Here is a 20,036-nt window from a genome sequence, read left to right as displayed (position 1 = left end):
AGAAAGAAAAAAAAGCAATGGTTTTCAAAGAACTCTACAACAAGTAGTTACAGGACAGGTCCCAGAGTTTGTCATGGGTTATCATACCATCCTCTCAGATTTTCCTTCTAGCTGCTCCAAAACATAGGAACTAGAAGGAATAAATACATTTTTTATCATCACGATCGACTTTCCCCTTTTTGTGAAAAGTGACATATACACACAAAAAGCAATAAATTTCAAAGCACAGCACAACAATTAGTTGTAGAACAGATTTCAGAATTTGGTATGGGTTGCAATTCCACAATTTTAGGTTCTTACTTCTAGCTGCTCTAAGATACTGGAGACTAAAATAAATACCTATACAATGATTCAGGAATCATATTCATTTGTTAAATCCGACCTTCTCTGTATAACTCCATTGTTTGGTTCCTTTTAAATATCTTTATTTCCTTAGTAAGATTCTTATACAGTCCATTCAGTTTTCCTGATATCATTTAGTTCTTTCTCTGTAGTTTCTTTTATCTCCTGGAGCATTTTAAAGATTTTTTTTTTTAAAGTTTTTGTTCAGTATGTCCAAATAGTGATCTTCTTCATTGGTATTTTCTGGATATTTAACTTCTTCCTTTGGATAGGCCATCATTTCCTGTTTCTTTGTCTTGTACTCTTTTGTTATGCACTAGACATTTTATCATTTTATAACGTTAACTCTGAGATTTTATTCCCTGAGGTGTCTTTTTCTTGATTCTGTAACTGCTGGCGATAAGACAAATTTTCTTTAGCTTCAGCCCTCCTTACAGGAAGGTCTTCAAAAGGGAAAGCAGGTGCAGTGTCCTCCCTCTCTCTTCTGGGCTTGTCTTCCTCAAGTAGCCCTGAGGCTACTTTAGTCTCCTTCCTCTCCTCCACTGCTACCTTCGTCTGGGATGGGTTGGAACAATGGCCCCCAGCAATTCGAAGTTGCTAATTTAAGCTGTGATCAGTGATCAGTTGTGCCTACCTTCAGTATGAGGAAAGGGGTTTTACACCCCTTTCTGTTACCAGCAAGCTAACCAGGACCTGGACACCACAGGGGCCTGTTGGGAGAATGGGGCACTGGTAGCCACCAGATGGAGAGAACAACTTCCCAGTCTTCACTGTCATTTACCAGCCTCTTTCTCTCACTACTCCCTGTATGCTGTACATTGTTCTACTGCCCTCCAGAGTTTCAAAACAGTTCTCTCATACAGTTCCTGCCTGCTTATAGTTGTTCTGGTGGAAGGACTATATACTGGAACTTCCTACTCTGTCTTCGTCCACAATCCTTTCCTTCTTTTTCTCTCTTCAGGAGTTTTTAATTCATAATTTGTTATTCACAATCAATCAATACAATGTAGAATTTGAGAAATTTCAAATGAATCCATATTAGAGCAAAAATAAAATAAGTGAACTTTTATTGCTACCTGCATGACCATAACTGTACAGATTTATTTCCTAAGAAAACTCTTCAGAGCAGCAAGTAGTTGGCCAAATGAGTAAACAAGTTGACTGTATTTAGAGCAACACTATTCTGATTAGTTTGTATTTTTTAAAAAAGTGATTTCTCTTAGATGTAAGGAAAACTTAGGAGTCTCTGTGATTATATTTAATTTCATTTCAAAGTTAGACAATACCACCTTTTATTCAATCCAGCCTATAACCACTGGATTGAATTGTTTTTAGTTTTTTTTGCAAGGGCAGGCACCAGGAATTGAACCCGGGTCTCTGGCATGGCAGGCGAGAACTCTGCCTGCCGAGTCACTGTGGCAAGCCCTGGATTGAATTAAATATCACTACTAGTCGCCAGCTGTGACAGAAATAAAATAAGGGTATTCTATTTTCAAAACATAAATTTCTATTACCTCACCAAAAGGAAGGCAAATCCAAAAACTAAGTGGCCCATTAGGGTTTTAAGTGTATTATTAAAGTTCCAGCCACTTTAAGTGATTGAAGATTCTGACAGTCTATTCAGCTAGCAGGTAGTGGTATTAAGCCTGAAGTCCAGATCACGTACAAATATTTTCAAAGTTTTTCACCATTATTTATTCAATGAATAATCCCTATGCAGTAGAAGCAGAAATATAAATAACCTATGCCATCTGGTTGAGGAACAGAGATTATCCTATCGGAGCCACCAGCCTTCTCCTAGCTCACTGGATGTGAACCAAATCAGAAAGACAGAACCTACTCTGTCTAGCACATCAATTTCTGTTCTGTTCTGACCTAGAGTTTAAATGTATCCAAAAAACAGAAAACATTCAGACACTCGAGTTAATGGCAGCAGTAGAATCTGTCAAGACATTTTTTTTTTTATTATGTCACAAAAAGCATTGAAATTTCTTAGGTCCCTATCAATTACTCAAAGATTGTTTTCATTAAAAAGTATCACTAACAAGAAATACAAAAGGAAAGAATATATAAAATTCTAATAAGGCAAGTAATATCAGATTAGACTTGCTTAAGGCAGGAGTCCTGCCCACTTCTATGACTGGAACATCCCTTGATTTTGAGGCTAAAATGTGCATCTTCAAGATCTTAATTAATGGCTGAAGCATTAATTAAGGATTGCTCAAGCAAATCCTAAAACTTAACAGTTGGCACATACAAAAGTTGATTTACCCAACACACACTGAGGAATCTTTGAGATGTGGCTATTTTAAAAGTTGGAACATTGACCAAGATAAAGGCAAATAATGGTCATGAATCTTTAGGACAACAAAGTGGTAGCTAGCAGAAAAGATGCAATTGTCACCAATTTTGGGATAAGTAGAAGCAGATTATTTTTTGTGCAGTGTGGGATAAATTAAAGACTCAGGAAAACCTGGCAGAGGGCTCGCCCTCCTCAGCATTTATGTAGAGCCAAGTTTGAGGACCAACCAAAGGGTGAATTATTTGTATTGTATTTTCCCATCCAAGAATTCTTCCAATTCTTGGAAGATCTTCTTTATATGTACTAACCTTCCCCTCTTTCCAGTCTTCAGAAAAGGGGAGAATTCTTACAAAAAAAAAAAAAAAAACAGATCTAAGCTCTCATTCCAGATAGCCACTTCACACAACAGTTACCTCAAAAACAGAAGTATGAAGAACAAGTCAAAACCTGGGTTCAAAGCTATACTAGGAGTCTCCCTACAGTAACTTTGAAGGGGCACATGGTCCTGAAAAAGACCTCAGTTACGAAGGTATTCTAATCCCAGAGAACTGTTAATCATCTGAGCAAATCTGGCAAGTGAAGTTGGTCAGCAATAAAAGGAGATTACTCATGATGGACTGAGTATGGAATAAATTTGTTTCTAGTGGCCCACTGTAGATATGGTAACAGCTGGTGAAGAAAGAGTAGCATCTTCTTTCGACTGAGCAGTGATGGTCTTTGAGTGTAAAATTGGATGCCCTGATTGCCATAGAAATTGGTGTCTCCCCAGAAGGAACAAAAGCCAGTGAATGAGAACACTGGCAAAGGCACTGGAATGTGGACATTTACACTGTCTACCTGATACCCACCAAGTGGGAATATTTCTGAGCCATGGACCCATTGGTGGTGAAGATGGCAGTTCTATTTCCATATGGGTTGTCATTTACAATCCCAATGACTTTGTCCAATGTTTCTGTCTCAAGAACCACAAGAACTGGACCAAAAATCCCTTCTTTTGGTCCAAAATCCCTTCTGGACCAAAATCCAAGATATTTTGGCTTGACATTTGGGATGATGCTTGTCATTTTCAGAGCCTTAGACTAATTTTTTGCCCATCAAGGAGGATGGAAGGTCCCTCCTTTGTTCCACTATAAGATTACAGACTTGCAATTTAGCCAGGGGCTTATCAGAGGGTCAAGATCAGCTCCAGGCTGGTCTCCTGCATTGACTCTTAGGTTTTTGGCCATTCCATCAGCTCTGGTAGCCATTTCTTGGCATCTCCCACAAGAACTGCTATTGAAAGGGCTATGCAGCACTGACCAGCTACTCCAAATGTTGCTTCAACCAGCTGGTTCAGGGTATTTTTCTTATTGGCAACTGGCATGACCACTCCATGGTTCTTGGCTCCCATGCTGGTTTAAACTCTCTTGCCATGTCTTGATCCTCTCTCAAAGATGTACTCTCCTACCTGGTTGGATCCTACAAAGATGATTGATTGCTTTGATGTCCAGATGGTGGCAATTAAAATTTACAGCTTCATGTTGTCCATGGGTGATGTTCACTGTTCCATCTGGAGCACCAGAGTCCTGGAGCATCTCAGCAAGAAGCATAGTTGCTCCAGGAACTTGCTCTGATGGTTTCATTAGGAAGGATTTCCACATACCACAACCTTGGGAAATATCCAAAGAGGGATCATGATAGGAAAATTGAATGGTGCAATGCCTGAACACATACCCAGGGGCAGATAGTAGGAACAAAAGCCAATGTCTTTGGTGACGGATGGCATCATCTCTCCCAGAATGAGGGATGTCACACCACAAGTATGCTCAACCTCCTGAAGGCCTTGAAATACATCTCTTTCAGCATCAGCTAGGGTCTTTCCTTATTCTAATTTGATAAACTTGGCAATTTTTTTCAAGTTTTTGTGAAGGTTGTTGATAGTGGAGCAGGACTTGATGATGGCTTAATACTGAAGTGTCTGCCCAAGTGGGAAAAGCACATTTGCAGGAAGTGACAACTTCATCTATTTCAGCCTTGGTGGCCTGATGAACCCGAACAATTACCTCATTGGTTGCTGGGTTGTGGGTGTCAATTCATTTGTCACTTTTGGATGCAACAGATATTCCATCAATGAAGAGTTTTACAGTTGACACTGAAGAGGAAGAGAAGGAGAATGCTGGATATCAAGTGGAATTTATCTTGGACGAAATTTGTGGGATGGGGGCCCATAAAGTCACTGGAGCTGCCACTGCTGCCATGGCTCTGGGCCCCTTTCTCTGCCTCCTCGCTCCTCTACTGCTTTCCTTCATTTTTGAAATATTTCTGTTAGGTACATAATTTTGGGATGAGTCCCCCGGCCCCCCCCCCCCGCCCCCCCGTCTTCTGACTTTCATTACTACTGTTGAGAATCCAGCTGTCCGTCTTTCTGGTATTCCTCTGAAGGCATTATGATGGAAGACATTAGGTATGTATTCCTCTCACTTTACCGTATTTGAGATTCACTAGGCTGTCTTCTGATAGTTCTGAACAATTCTCAGCCTTTATCTCTTTAAACAATGTTATCCCATTCTTTTCCTGCTGAGACTCCAGTCAAATACATATTAGCCCTACTAATTCATTCTATGTATCTTACCTTCTCTTTCGCATTTTCATCATTTTTTCTATGTGCTACATTATAGGTAACTTCTTCCAGTTTTAAAATTCTTTCTTCTGCTGTGAATAATTTGCAGCTAAGCATGTCCACTCAGTTTTAAATTTTTGATTTTTATAATTTTCATGTGTATCAAATACAACACTTTGTAAAAACGTTTTTTTATTGTATAATATATATACAAAGCCAAGAATGAAAAAAGCAACAGTTTTCAAAGCACTCTTCAACAAGTAGTTACAGGACAGATCCCAGATTTTATCATGGGCTATCATACTATCCTCTCAGAATTTTCCTTCTAATGCTCCAAAATATAGGAGGCTAGAAGGAATAATTTTTTTTGTCATCAAAATCAACTTTAAAAAAAATATAGCACTTTTTAGTTTTATTGCCCCTACCAATATTTTCCAGCTTGTTAGTTATTTTTCAAACTCAGTAAACATAGTTGTTTTACATATCTGAGAATTTCAATGTTTAAAGCCTGTATGTGTCCTCTTCCTATTTTATTTCTTGGGTACTGTCTCATCTTTGACTCTATACTCATTATTATTCTCAAAAATACATTTGGGTAATTTTCAAGACACACAATAAATCTTCCCTCCTTTTTTCCCCTGCAGGGACTCCTGCCAGGTTCACTGGGGCACTAGCAATTGAGGGCCATCCCAGATTACATTCATGCCTGAAGTTTCCTAGCCAACCTGGGCTATGGCTGTTCAAGGCACAAAACCACTTTGTAAGGTTAATTGTGTGGCCACAATTTCTCAGGGAATTTCTTGGATCTTTTCTTTCTTCTCCTACAGTCCCTGAGGTTGGGGTAGGGATTAGTTCTGGTTCTCCCTTAATATAAGGATGTAACCTTTTGGGGCCCCACCTTAATGTAGGGTTTCCTACAGGATTTTCCAACTGGGATGGGCCCTTGTCCTTGCCTTTCTCCCCCTTTAGCTCATAAGCTCAAAATATTCTCAGGCCAAAAGTGACTTTTTTCCCCTTCAACATTTCAGTTAAATTTCTGGGTGGAGGCTTTCTCCAAAGCTTTGGTCTTGCAGTAGATATTTTCACCTCTTCAATGTTTTTAGAGTGTATATTAAAATACACACAATCTTGAATGAGTCATCATCAATATTGTGATAAAGGGTAGAGTATATTAATTTGTGGAGAAACATAACTTTATCCAGTATTTTATGACTTTTTTTTGCGTGGATGTGTGTGTGAGTGCACATGGTCCAGGAATTGAACCCGGGTCTTCGGCATGGAAGGTAAACATTCTACTACTAAACTACCTGTTCACCCTATCCAGTATTTTAAAATAATTTTCAGTGGGGAACCTAATTAGAATAACTTGCAGAAATAGGGTGTCTCTGTAGAATTCTTAACACACTCATGCTAAATGTACTTTTTCCTATGGAAACTACTCTTTCTCACTCCCTAGAAGAGAAAAAATATAAAAGACTGTGCAACTAATAGCACAGTTTAAATACTCAGAACTGGTCTAGCCCTGGCCCTTTACGTAAGCGACAATTTATGTGGCTACTCAGTCCTTACTGTTACATAGGATAGGCTAAATTATCCCACCAGTCCTTTCTGGCTCTAATATTTTATGAATCTATAAATACTCCTAAATTTCTATCAATGCTTCTCCAACACCTGTAACAGTCCTTACTGAGCAGTACCAGATCTATTTCCCACTGGCATAAACAACATTTCCATAATAATGCTCCAGAACCACTCACTATGACTGACTGGAAATGACACAAATTCCATTTGTGATTCTCATTCCTGGATAAAAGACACAGTCTTTTGATGTATCTCTAAAACATTTTTTTCTACTACTATATTCTCATTTGCTTTCCTAATAGTTGTAATTTTTAAATGGCAATCAGCAGTCCTCTTTATTTAAGAATTAACATATAACTGGAGAAATCATTAGCAGCTTTCAGTATTGTAGAGAGTGAAAGTAAGGAATCAAATAATTTTTCATTTGTAAAAAAGATCAGAAATCAACAGGTACAGAACAAAATTGTATTAGGAGGACAGAAAGAGGGTCTTTCATCAATATACTACAGAATAGGCAAAAACAACAACAAAAACACCAAATATTCTCAGCTCTGTGTAAAAACATTTTATACAGAATAGCGTGATAAATAAAAGATGATCAGTAATAATTTAGGGAGATAATAAAAACTAAATAGTAATATCATAAAATAAATGTATAAAAATCAAGCATTTAGTTTCAGTTGTTAGAAATAATAGACATAACCTCAATATCATACTGATAGTGCTGCAAGATAAGGTTTTATTTTTCAAATTCTATATTGTGCCAAGCAGGCTGTTTTATACTCAGATGTTCAAAAGTTCTGCTTTTATTACTGAAAGCATCTGAACTTTAGTTATCTCTAATGAAATCATGTAATACTTGGCCAATTGCAATTGAAGTTTTGTGACTATCATCTCAATGACCTGAATCCTCTCATAACGAAAATAAGTAGAAGGGGCAAACATTTCTTCACTTTTGGGACACATGTCACCAAAACTGTCATAGTGTCAAAATAAAAATGATTTCTTTCTTCTATTTTCCTCAAATTGCCCTTGAAGTACACACATGAAAGGAAGTTAAAACCAAACGGGCCATTTTATGCTGCCTTCTAGGTCAATGTGAAAATTCACAGACTTAATTTTTAGATATAATATTCCTGGTTCTGGTCCTTAGAGAGAAATAGAAATAATTAACCAGCTTTTTAAATTTCAGGAAATATAATGTATTTATTCTTTCATAATCAAATCTTTCAATGATTTCTGAGTCTTTCCACAGACTGCTGCAACTGAGTTATTTCAGGAGCCACATTGGTTGGAAAAAATGGACTGAGAGTATAAACTTTAAGGCTTAAAATTCTGTCTTCAAAATTGCAAAGATTTAAATAGAGCCCTTGACAAGGTTATTTGAATTGGAACTGCTGGCCAGAAAAACCAAATGATCAAGCTTAACTAGTGAGGCTCGGGCAGGTCTTTCCGGACATAGGTTAATTCTTTCAACCAAACGACATTTGCTAAAAGTCAAATTTACCTTACTGCATAATATATCTCCCTTAAAAACATTAAGTTGATTTCTGGTTCAGTGTCTCTTAGGCTTTGGTTAAATGATATAATAAAGTATATATTCTATAGGAGATAATTATAGAACTCAACAAATGAAATAGAATAAAATACTAGAATCCTAATAGAAAAATGGCACGTTTCTTCATCTTTTTCATGCAATGAGCATGCCCATCTTAAATCCGATATTCCTTAGAGTATAAATAATTTCCCACTAAAACTTGTTATTCTGATAAGCTGAATTTAAATGCTTCCATACAGTTGAGGATTAAAGAATGTTCTGAGTCTGGATTATTCATCATTATCTGTAGAAAAGAGAAAAAAATTAACTCAATTAGTTTCAAATGAAACCACATTTATTTAATAAAAATGAACTCACTCATTTTTACATTAAAGCAAAGGAGCTTTAATACAGTTTTTAACGTAGTTTTTATTATTTTATATGCTTGTTGTAAAAGATGCAGAGATTACAAAGAAGTATAAAGTGAGAAGTAACTCAAAGACAATCACTGTTGCTGATTTTATATAAATCCTTCCAGACTGCTTTACTTTATGATACAGGCTTCTAAGTATTTACAGACTAATCTACTTTCACAACCCCATCTTTCCCAACTGTCCTCCATAAGTTTCTTTAGTTACATGAATTGCTCATAGCCCCCTCCTACAAATTTTTTAAAAATTATTTTTTAAACTTTTAAAATTATATAATATTTATACAAAGCAAAGAAAAAAAAAGCAATAATTTTCAAATCATTCTTCAACAAGTAGTTACAGAATAGATTCCAGATTTTGTTATGGGCTACCATTCTGTCATCTCAGATTTTTCCTTCTAGCTGCTCCAGAACACTGGAGGCTAGAAAGAATATAAATTATTTATCTTTTATTGATGTATATTACATATTTACATACCATGTAATCATCATAAGTGTACAATCAATGGTTCACAATATCATCATATAGCTGTGTATCATCACAACTCACTTTTTTTCTTTTTTTGTGTGAAAAATAACATACAAAAAAGCAATAAATTTCAAAGTGCATCACAACAATTGGCCGTAGAAAAGATTTCAGAGTTTGGTATGGGTTACAATTTCACAATTTTAGGTTTTTATTTCTAGCTACTCTAAGATACTAGAGACTAAAAGAAACATCAATATAATGGTTCAGCAATTATACTCATTTGTTAAACCCGACCTTCTCTGTATAACTTCACCATCACCTTTGATCTCTCTCCCATTCTAACTTTTTCATGTTGGGATTGGCTGTCAATAATATGGGATGGGGGACAGAACTAGTTGATGTTCTGGAGAAGCTGGCCCCTCTGCATTTCAGGACTTATCTGGTCCAGGGACCCGTCTGGGAGGTTGCCTCATACAACATTTGACATTTCTCTCTAAGTACTATGTTGATTTGGAGGAAATTCTCATTTACCTTTCAAAATCCAGCTCAGATGTCCTGTCTCCGAGGAAGACCTACCCTGACATTTTACTTTTTTCATTATATCCAGATCATTATTTAATGCAATTTTTATTATATATTATAAATGCTTCCACTGCTACACATCACACTGTACTATAATTTACATGTTTTTTACAATTTCAAAATGTTCCAAATATTCAAGAAAGCACAGAGACTAATACAACGAAAGCATGTGCCTAGAATTAATAAAAATTAACTTTTGGCTATGCTGCTTTGGATTATTTATTAAGGGAAAAAAAAATTACAGGAAAAAAAAAGTTGCCTTTCTTATCTTATTGCCCTCTCTTCTTCCCCAGAGGCCTTTTCAATAACCTGGAATTGATGTGCATTTTTCCCCTCCATGATTTTTACTTTTACTACACACATGTACACCCTAAACAAACTTTTTTGTTGTTGTTTTGAAACGTTGTATAAACAGTGTCTTACACTTTTTAAACTTACCATATTTGTGTGGCTTATCCATACTGAAAGATGGAAACTGAGTTCATTTACTTTTAACTAAAATCACTGCAATATTCTATTTAAAATGAATATGAAGGAAAAGTTTGTTTCCTTCTTAAAATTCTGCAAGCTTGGGTGCAAAGATCAGTGCTGTACATGAGACCTGGTGGTCTCTGTCATTCTAACACTGGCCACTGAGACACATATCTCCTTGCACAGGGATTTGCTATGAATAACATGAAATAGTTTACACATTTATTAGTTCATCTTGAGTTCTGACTCTCAATAGTATCAAACTATGTGTCGAGCTGCATCAACTTTATTAACCGTTCCAGTTACTGATTGCTGCTCATACCAAATCTGCACTGTATCAGTATCAGGGGAAATAACTGAGACAGTCCTTTGAGCATTTAGATAATTTCTAGTGTAAGAAAAAAATTATTTTATTTTTCACTAGTACTTTAATGACTTGATACTTTTTTTGGATAAACTAGATGTAATTCTGTCCACCTTCACCTTTCATTACCCCCCTCCCCCCAATCCAGGACAGAGAATAAAAGTGCATAAGCATCATCTATGGATGACATGCTTTCATCTTTATTTCCTGGTTGTGGTCTTTACAGGCAGCTGGATCTGGGGTCCAAAACAGTTACTCTAAATTCCATCACTATCCAACTTTCAATTGTCTTATGGTTATTACTACAAAAGAGCAAGTCAACTCATAATTTAATGTAATAATTCAATGTACATAACTTTATAACCGGTTTACTTAGTGGATTTATTAGTAAGTTATAATGTTTTCAGGCTTTACTAAAAAAGTTTTTAGAAGTTGCCAGACTGAGCATTTGGCTTGGTGTGCTTTACATGTTTTTCTAGGTGAAAAACATGTAAAGCTCCATGATACAGAACTTTAGGGCTCTCATTCCCATTTCACTGGTGCACTAGCGAGACTCTGATGTGCTTCCTGAGGGGTGTGTGAGCCTACCCTGCTCCTTGGAGCCAAGCAGGGGCAACAGCCTTCTAGGTAGGCATGCGTTCTTCTAAGCCACTAGGCTGTTAAAAAAGTGTCAATTCCATCCCAGGCCTCAGTTGACTATTAGAGCTCTCCATTTAAGGGGCAATATAAAATAAAAGCTTTCCAGGTACTCGCCAAGCAAAACCAAGCCTCAAATACATTGTTGCCGAATATTAATGAAAAGTATTATCGAAATAATGTGGAGAACTGTCTGAAGGAGTAACAGTCTGAATACGAATAGAAATGGTTTGATATTCTCCTACAGATTTACTTATATTGAATCATTTTCTGGCCTCATGCCATTAACTTACACTTTGCTATTATGTGAAACAGCCCCATGAAATCCAAATATTGTAAAAGTTGAGGATAGTTTTCATTTCATTACCGTACTGTTTTATAAAATGTCCAAAATCATAATAAAATCAGGAATCCACAAATTCCAGAAAATGTTTAAATTTCATATTTTCATTTTGATAATTAAAATAATCTCTATTTTAAAAAATAAAAAACACATTTTATATTACTTACATTAAAAAATTACAGACATTTCAAATACTAAGACTTTAGTTTCTTACCGAGGTCTATGGACTCCTTGGATTCTTGGAGTCCACAAAACATCCATGTTTGAAGAACACTATATTATACCATTCTCTTTGTAAGGAAAAATTCTAAAAGCAGATTTTTTTTCATGGAAAATTCTCTCTTTGGTTTCAATACCAAAAACAGTCGTCCTTCTGAGCAACTAATATGTTTTGTCTCATGAACACTGTGACTCATGTAATTAATTAGATTTACTGCTTTGCCAGAAAAATCGGTGCCAACTTTGTGACCTACTTTTAGCAAATGTAGAAACCTCTGGAACATGAACTATTCTTACTTCATTCCTGGCTTCACATTATATTGCTGGTGCTCATTTGCCATATATTGACTTTCCCAAACAGTTTTTTTTTACAACTTAATTCAATCTTGTAAGTATATACATATTTTTAATGCGATCTTATACTTTTTTGGATCAAGGTAGAACATAAATATAGTCTAAGAAAATTTATATTGCTAAAATTAAGCACTAATATATTTTAAATACTCAATTTTGATAAAGCCTACGACTCATAACTATAAAGTAATAGAATTAATTTTTGACAAATATTCCAGAAATGAATTCTTGTTTAAAATATTCAGAATCAGTTTACATATTCACTAAAATAATTAGACTAATTATTTCAGAGTGAGATACTTACAAACAGCCACACATTATTTATTCTGATTATCCACTTTCATCACTAAATCTTGTTTCAAGAAACTTTAAAGAACACCCCCCAAATTTAAATCCTTCCAGAATAAAAACTTCTTATCAATAAGGACAAGCGAAAGAACATGATTTAGGCTATAAGGGCAATTAAAAAGACAAGTTTCAAAATATTTTGTGTAATGGAGCATCTCCATTAGAATAAGTCTATATAGCACTTCTTGGAAGAAACTAGTATACATTTGGATATATAAGTCCTTTCCACTTTTTCCCCCAAGTGGTATTATTTTATAGTCCTTAACAATTTTTCTGTAGAAAAGAATGCCTCTCAGTTTCTATTGCTAGGTTTCATAGTAACTACCATAAAGAAGAGAAATTATTCTGTTTCCACCGCTTATTTGTGATACCCTTCACTACTAGGAGGCTAAAGAAAACCAAAAGGAAAAGAAAGGCAGCACTAATGGCTAGGAGGGAGGACCTGCTTCTCAGGAACTGAGAGTTTTTACTAATGACCTTAACTCTTGACAGCTGTTGCTCTGTTAAGATAAGACTCCTTACTTTTCCTGAAGGATTTCTATCTTTTATTTAACATTAATTATTCGACTTTTTACAAGACTTTCATTTCTGTTAAAGAATTAAAAAAACATTTTTGCTGAACTTTATGATCAATGTAAAGAAATCTACATAACACAAACATTCTTAAATTTAATTTAAGCAAACAAATTTTTCATAATCAAAATTAGCAAACATTTTAATAAAAAGTCTGGCTCTGAAATAGCTAAATTGAAAACTACCTTTCTATTTCTATAGACACTAAGTCCAGGAATGGGACTCATCATCTGATGCCTAAACAAATCTAAAGCTTCAAAACAGATCTTTGTACTTTCAATCTTTCTATTGTCTGCGCTATCCCAAATACTACTGTCAGACTGAATTTTATAAAACATCCCTTTCACCAGGTCAGTTCTTTTAATTCAAAAACTTTACTGATTTCCTCTATAAGTTTCAAACACTTCAGCGTGTCTAGTCAAGAAGGCTAATATTCAATAAGAAGCTTCTAATCTGGTCAATTTAATCCTCATAATACATACTGGTTATTGGTTCATCAGCTTTCCCCACATAGTTATGTCTTCTATAATACATCTTTTTCCATTATTCACAGATCCGCCTCCCCTTCTTTAATTACAATTGTACTTGAAGTAGTTTAGCACAAGCACTTTAATGGTTCTGTACTTCAATTAATATACTTATGTCTCATCTCTACAAGAGAACTATAAATGACATCCAAGCAAAGACCATGTCATTCAATGCCTACAGCAATGAAGTGCTAAGCACAGCAGAGGCACTTAATAAGTACACGGAGAAATAATCACAGTACATTAATTGGGGATTATCTCTTTATTTTATAGCAAAGGAAACTGAAACTTAGAGAAAATAAAATCAGTTAATGTCACATTAATAGTCTGATGCAGTTAGGACTAAACCAATGGCCTCCTGACTCTATGTTTAGTGCTGACTAAATTTAAGAAAAAGAAGCAATTTTCCCATTAGTAATTTAATAAGTTCTAACATATTTTGGATGATTCTATAGTTAGATATTTTACCAATATAAAAAATGTTTACATTCAATCTCATTAGAGACGAATTCCACTCACTCTGAATGGTAAGGATATGTATTTGATGTTATTTAGGGAAGATTTTATATATTCTTGAAATGTACGTGTCTAAAAGTTTAATACGGCATCATTGGTAAGAATTACTTTAACTTATAGAACTGTCCTAAAAAGAAGTTTTAAAAAAATCTCTTTTGAATGTTGCTAAAAAGTGGAATACAAAATATTGACTTAAAGGACTTAAGTATCAAATCAGTAAAAGTATATGACAGAGTTAATTTTATAATTTCTTAAAAGTACTAGATATGGCTCCAATATAGATTTTACCAAAATTTATGTGATGAAATTCATCAGTTCACAGCTGTCATCTTCTTTCCTCACAATTATTTAAAATATAAAGACATCTGAGGAAAGCTTACCTTCTTGATAGGCTCCATCTGCCATGACTAAATGAAGAATCTTGGCATAAAGATGCTGATGTTCATTTCCCAAAATAGTCTGAACAATTGTTGAACAAATTTCAATATTTTCATCTTCATCTTCATGAATAGCCTAACCAAATTTAAATGATAAATTACTATTTGAATATTAGCTTTCTGATTGTTGACTTCACTTATTTATAACAAATCTGTTGACCAGTAAGATCATCAACATTAAGCTAGTATTCAAATCAGAACACATGTTGAGGGTAAAGGCTTTAACTTACCTTTACTTTTTCATAAACCTCAAAGAACTTTTCAAAGCCTATTTCCTGCTCCAGGTGAAGCCTCAGTTCCTCTAAGTGGTTAAAGACACTGTCACATTCACATTCACTAGTGATCTCACCATCACTGTTATCTAAAACATCAAAGTAAACAGGGAGAAGACAGTTTATGATGAAAAAAATAAGACTGAATAAAATAACCCTTACCTTAAAAGGCCAACATTCTAAAAGTGAGTTATGACACTGAAGTAGACTATTTTTAATAATAGCCTTGATTACTAAATATATATATATAAAATTTATGTTGGTAATCAAAGCATATATAAATTTGTCTTAAAAATAATGTTATTTTCGAAGTATTTTCTTTTATAGACACAAACAGTAAATCAGGTTAGAATAAAAATATTCCTAAATATGTCAACTAATTTAGTAAAAATTATGTTACACATAATGAAGCAACCAGCTCTATTATTTTTAAAAAGTTGATATTAAATTTGGGTAATAACATGAACAAGTATGCAGAAGCAAACCATCTAAGACAAGTATCATAAAATTTCAGGAAGGCACCTTGAAAGACATAAAATGTTTTCTTTCATGCAGAAGCCCAAAGTACTTTGAAAAATTCTAGGAAAAGTCAAAACTACAGAGAGTATTTTCTTTAAAATTAGCTCTTCTTCCCAAATAAATACATTTATTGACATACAAAAATTTTCTATACATCTTAGGAGTAATGCTATGAACAAAGAATAGCTTCCAAACCAAAGAAACAGTGTAGTTTTAAAAACTGCTTTTACGGGTGGGCCACAGTGGCTCTGCAGGCGGGCTTCTCGCCTGCCATGCCGGAGACCCAGGTTTGACTCCCGGTGCCTGCCCATGCAAAAAATAAATATCTTAAAAAAAAAAAAAAACTGCTTTTAGTTTTAACCCTGTGATTAACCATGGCTTGTAGAAGCTCTTGTAAAACAAGTTTAAAAAACTAAGTTATTATCTTTGTTTCTGGAAAAATAAGTAAAAAGATGAAGGATAAATAACAATAAAAGTACTTTTTTAAAAAGTCATAATTAATGGGATAATTATAATCATAATAAATGTCCTAATTTAATGGGAAAGAAATGAACAACTGCGTTCCATTTTGTATATGCATTTTGTGAAAAAAGTGAGGATGAATAAAAGACAGATACAGAAGCAGGCTTCAGTTTTATCTAAAGTTGGAAAAGGTTCATATCAGAGATCAGAAAAATACGACCTACTTGACAACTTGGAACACACTCACTGAATGAGAGGAAGGGCCCCAAAGGAGCTCACACACCTGAGTGCCACTCCTCGTTGAGGACGCTTTCACTGCTGGGCGTGTCGTCCTCCTCGGCCGGGCACACTCCGCGGGCAGTGGGCCCCCCGGCCGCCTGGCCACCGGCCTCGTCCTCCTCACTGGCCTCGGCACTGGGCGCCTCCCGAAGTAGCTGCTCCATAGAGGCCTGCAGCTCCTGCAAATCTGTGTCAGCATCTTCAAACACACTGAAATTTCAAAGTTAAACAATATCGCTAAAGCTTTACCTTGATTCTTAAATTTTATTCCAATTTAATATGCATGTACTCCGTTTTATTTAACTGTACTTTGAATAAAAATAAATCTGATTAAATGTACACAGTTTTAACAAAGGAAATGAGCACAGACACTACTGATAAGGACAGCACACAATATATGTACTGGGAAACACAAGGCAGTAGATGACTTGATTAAAATGATCTGATTTACCAAAAATTATCACATACCTACCAACATTAGTCATTGCTTAAATATCAAAATGTTCTGTCATTTTAAAGTCAGACTAAAGAGATTTTCTATTTGCTTTCTAAAACAAATACTTAATACTCACATATATTTCTTTTATATAATTTTGAAAGTTCAGTAAAACTTCGGTGAGGATGTATAATAGCTGTACACCACACACACAAAGGCTTCCTACACAAAAGCCCATCGGTCATTTAAATGTTTAGAACTGGAAATTCTCAGGAATTATATGTTCAGGCTAGCAAGATGCTCCAGTGAACAAAATGGTCACCACAAACCTTATCTTTAGATGCTTATTCTTGAAAATGTACACAATACGTTGATTTCTCTTAATTCTTAAAATATATTGACCATAAAAATCTTTACTGGAGAATCTTATTTCCAAGGCATTACTCAGGATATTAATTCTATTTTTCATGGCATTTTAGAAGCTGGAATGGACTAATTTATATACATTAAAGCTTATACTTACATAGTACCTTATCAAGCAATTTTATCTGCATAAAACTTTAGAGACGTGGAAAATTATGAATCAAAGTATTTAAATGATTTATTCAAGGACACTTGTTCAAGTCAGTAAATGGCAAATGCAGGATTGAAATCTATGTTCTCACCAATTCTATAGTACCCAAGAAACATAACTGTCAATATTTTTCTCTTATGTAAATGGAGGTTTATAGTTTAATAATAGGAGTAATCAAGGTTTTAGATATATGAAGACTTCTGAAAGAGATGATATGCTCAAGTAGAGGATTTCATCCACCAGAAAACTGGCGCTAAACAGGATACAAGAGCTAAGTCCTATCTAAAAGTTTAGAGTCAAATTAGCAAACATTTACTGTAGAACTAAAATATAAACAACAGTATGCAAAACCATTCAATAAAAGCTTCCATCAAGAGAAAAAGAAAATAATCTTTTATTTTGTGCTTCTATGTATAAACTGTACACTTTGACTTTGTAGCAGCTATTGAAATGCAAAGCATCTAATTAAAATGAGAGAGAGCATGATCTTTTGGATCATTCTGCTAGTAGCATTTAATTTAATATTTAATCATAAGATTACCATATCATGTATACTTGCTACTTACCATCACTACACTGATTAAACATCAACCTGTTTATAGAATCTTCTAATGGACAACCTAGAGCAATTAGTATTCTCCACAAGTGTGAGCAGCTAAGTCGACCATTGTGAGAAAAATATGAGACTAAGATCTTTTATGAAATGAACACTCAAAAACTGTCTAAGGTACTTGAAAATTTGGTTCTGAATTCCCTTTTTTGTTGGGTTTCTTATTATAAGAACTTGAATATAGTTTGGGCCAAAGGAAAGTCCACTTAAAGCAGTAGAGTGAGAAAGAATTTCCAAATAAAAAAACACTTAAAAGTGATGGTTTCTCATATGGGCATTCAATAACTTACCTTAAAAACCAGTTTTCAATTAATACAAAAAATTTCTAACAAACTTTTAAATGAAATTCTGCCAACTAGTAATTAAAAGGACACACGCCACAAAAAAAGCTATACTTCACTCAGATAAAAATGGAGGATTTTATAAAAGTTTGAAACAAAACAAACCTATTACTTAGTACTTTGCTGATCATAAAGGTACTGAAATGTTGTGTATTCTCTTACAGAATTAATAAAAACACAAACTTAAAGTGCTCAGTGACCACAGTTTAGCAGAACAGGAGAAAAGATAACTTTTTCTCCCAAATCTCAGAGGTCACCAGCAAAAATCTACAGAACTTTATAAAAAATTTTAAAAGGGGGTAGACTTTAAAACAGAAAGGTTGATTAGAAATTTAAGAAGTGAGTGCAAGGCTTAAAAATAAAAAAAAAGAGAAAATAAAATGTGTCAGTTGCAGTGGTCCTTGCTCACTTGTTATAGGGGGGAATCTTGAGACTGACATAACGCTTTCAATCAGATCAAAGGACAAATTTTTTCTATTCAAAGGCAGAGGTAAAAAGCAAAATCTTAAAAATCACAAAATAAGTGAAATTCTAATATTTTGGAACTTATTATCCTGGTTCTTTTAATACACTGCATCTTCTAAATACTTTATTCCATTGTATCCTGGTTTTATTTCCCCAAAAAGTGTGATATCAGAGAAGGTAAAGGAAGATTACTATGTAAGGGAATATTCCCCACAACTCTTGGCAGTATTGCTAAATTTCTCTCCTGGATTCCCCAAGAATCATGAAGAAAGGCGTTGTGTAGGCTCAATCAAATTACATGTAAAACATACACATATGTACAAACACACACAAAAAGCAAAATAATGACTAGCCCATCTGCTAATTGCCCATTGCCCTGACTTTGAAATCATACATGGCAGGAAAAAGATGTGGAGCTTTCATGCCATTTCACAATTTCCCATTGTTATTTTCGTATCATGTAGCATTCCACTACTAAGCAGCCATTATCCTGCTAACATGCATTCATCTAAACAATATTTATTAGGCACCTACTGTGTGCAATAAAGAGTTCTGGATGTTCAGTGAAAAGACAAATAAAAACTGCTCTCTTACATTCCTCAAGTGAGATTAAATTATTATTTTAGAGGCAGATATACATACACAATTTGCATCACTGTACTTGCAAATGATGACCACTTAAAAAAATTATCTAGGTAAGTCACTATCTCTAGAACATATATACAAACTCAGATATTCTGTTGATGTTTTTCAAATGACATTATGCTCACATGTCTTCAGAATCAGACGGCCCTTCTTTGACGTGCTCATCTTCAATTTCATCTATTTCAAGGCTGTCTTGGTGTACGTCTCCTCCACTGGGAACATCCATCAGCGTTCTGAACAGCTTTGAGAGATCTGGAAGTGAACATGTCCTCAACATCTAAAAAAAGTTAACAAATTTCTTATTAAAAATAAAAGAATTAGAAAATTTAAAGTGAGGGAAAAATTAGAAAATTAAAGCTAATAGTAATTTGCGATAAATATATTCATTCATATATTTAGAGTTAAAAGCTTTAGAAGCGACTTGCCAAGGTTAGAATCCAATTCTCTTGAATTTCATTTCAGTACACTTTCAACAAGGAAACTACACTTGTGAGTTAGCAAAATGCTTGGGTTGCAAGATTGATTTAGGACATCTTTAAAAGGTGTTAAAGGTGTTTAGGGATACACATGGAATGAAATTGGAAATCTGATGGGAATCCAGCAGCAGTGCTTAGAAATTGCCCCTTCTTTCTGTCTCATGCACAGCACATACTCACACTCTTTCATAGTGATTTCTGTTAAACATTCCTCTCACTTTGCCATAGCCAATCCTTCATGTTTTCTTCCTCAAATCCTGGAGTTAGTCTGAAGCTCAATAAGCACCAGCACACATAATTGGTGGCCCTTTGTACCACTGAATCCTA

General features: G+C 34.7%; 1 protein-coding gene and 1 pseudogene across 15 annotated transcripts in view; both read right to left on the bottom strand.

Annotated features, from left to right (window-relative positions):
• Nucleotides 1-1,407: 1,407 nt before the first annotated feature.
• LOC143669995 (methylmalonate-semialdehyde/malonate-semialdehyde dehydrogenase [acylating], mitochondrial pseudogene) lies at nucleotides 1,408-4,881 on the bottom strand (annotated as a pseudogene).
• A 561-nt stretch (nucleotides 4,882-5,442) lies between these two features.
• Nucleotides 5,443-20,036, bottom strand: part of NEK1 (NIMA related kinase 1) — a 295,240-nt gene continuing 280,646 nt past the window's right edge. For 12 of the 15 annotated variants that reach the window (XM_077144462.1, XM_077144465.1, XM_077144468.1 and 9 more), the window contains 5 exons: nucleotides 19,359-19,510; nucleotides 16,167-16,372; nucleotides 14,861-14,991; nucleotides 14,574-14,706; nucleotides 5,443-8,665 (listed from right to left, as the gene is read on the bottom strand). In XM_077144462.1, coding sequence (XP_077000577.1) covers nucleotides 8,652-8,665; nucleotides 14,574-14,706; nucleotides 14,861-14,991; nucleotides 16,167-16,372; nucleotides 19,359-19,510 — 636 coding nt within the window. In that variant the 3' untranslated portion in view covers nucleotides 5,443-8,651. The remainder of the gene's footprint in view (nucleotides 8,666-14,573; nucleotides 14,707-14,860; nucleotides 14,992-16,166; nucleotides 16,373-19,358; nucleotides 19,511-20,036) is intronic. The other 3 variants (XM_077144473.1, XM_077144475.1, XM_077144476.1) reach the window with 1 other exon arrangement.

This window comes from Tamandua tetradactyla, chromosome 26 (genome assembly GCF_023851605.1).
Source record: "Tamandua tetradactyla isolate mTamTet1 chromosome 26, mTamTet1.pri, whole genome shotgun sequence".
NCBI lineage: Eukaryota > Metazoa > Chordata > Mammalia > Pilosa > Myrmecophagidae > Tamandua > Tamandua tetradactyla.
The sequence above is the reverse complement of the archived record's forward strand: the minus strand, read 5'-3'. Positions and strand labels throughout refer to the sequence as shown.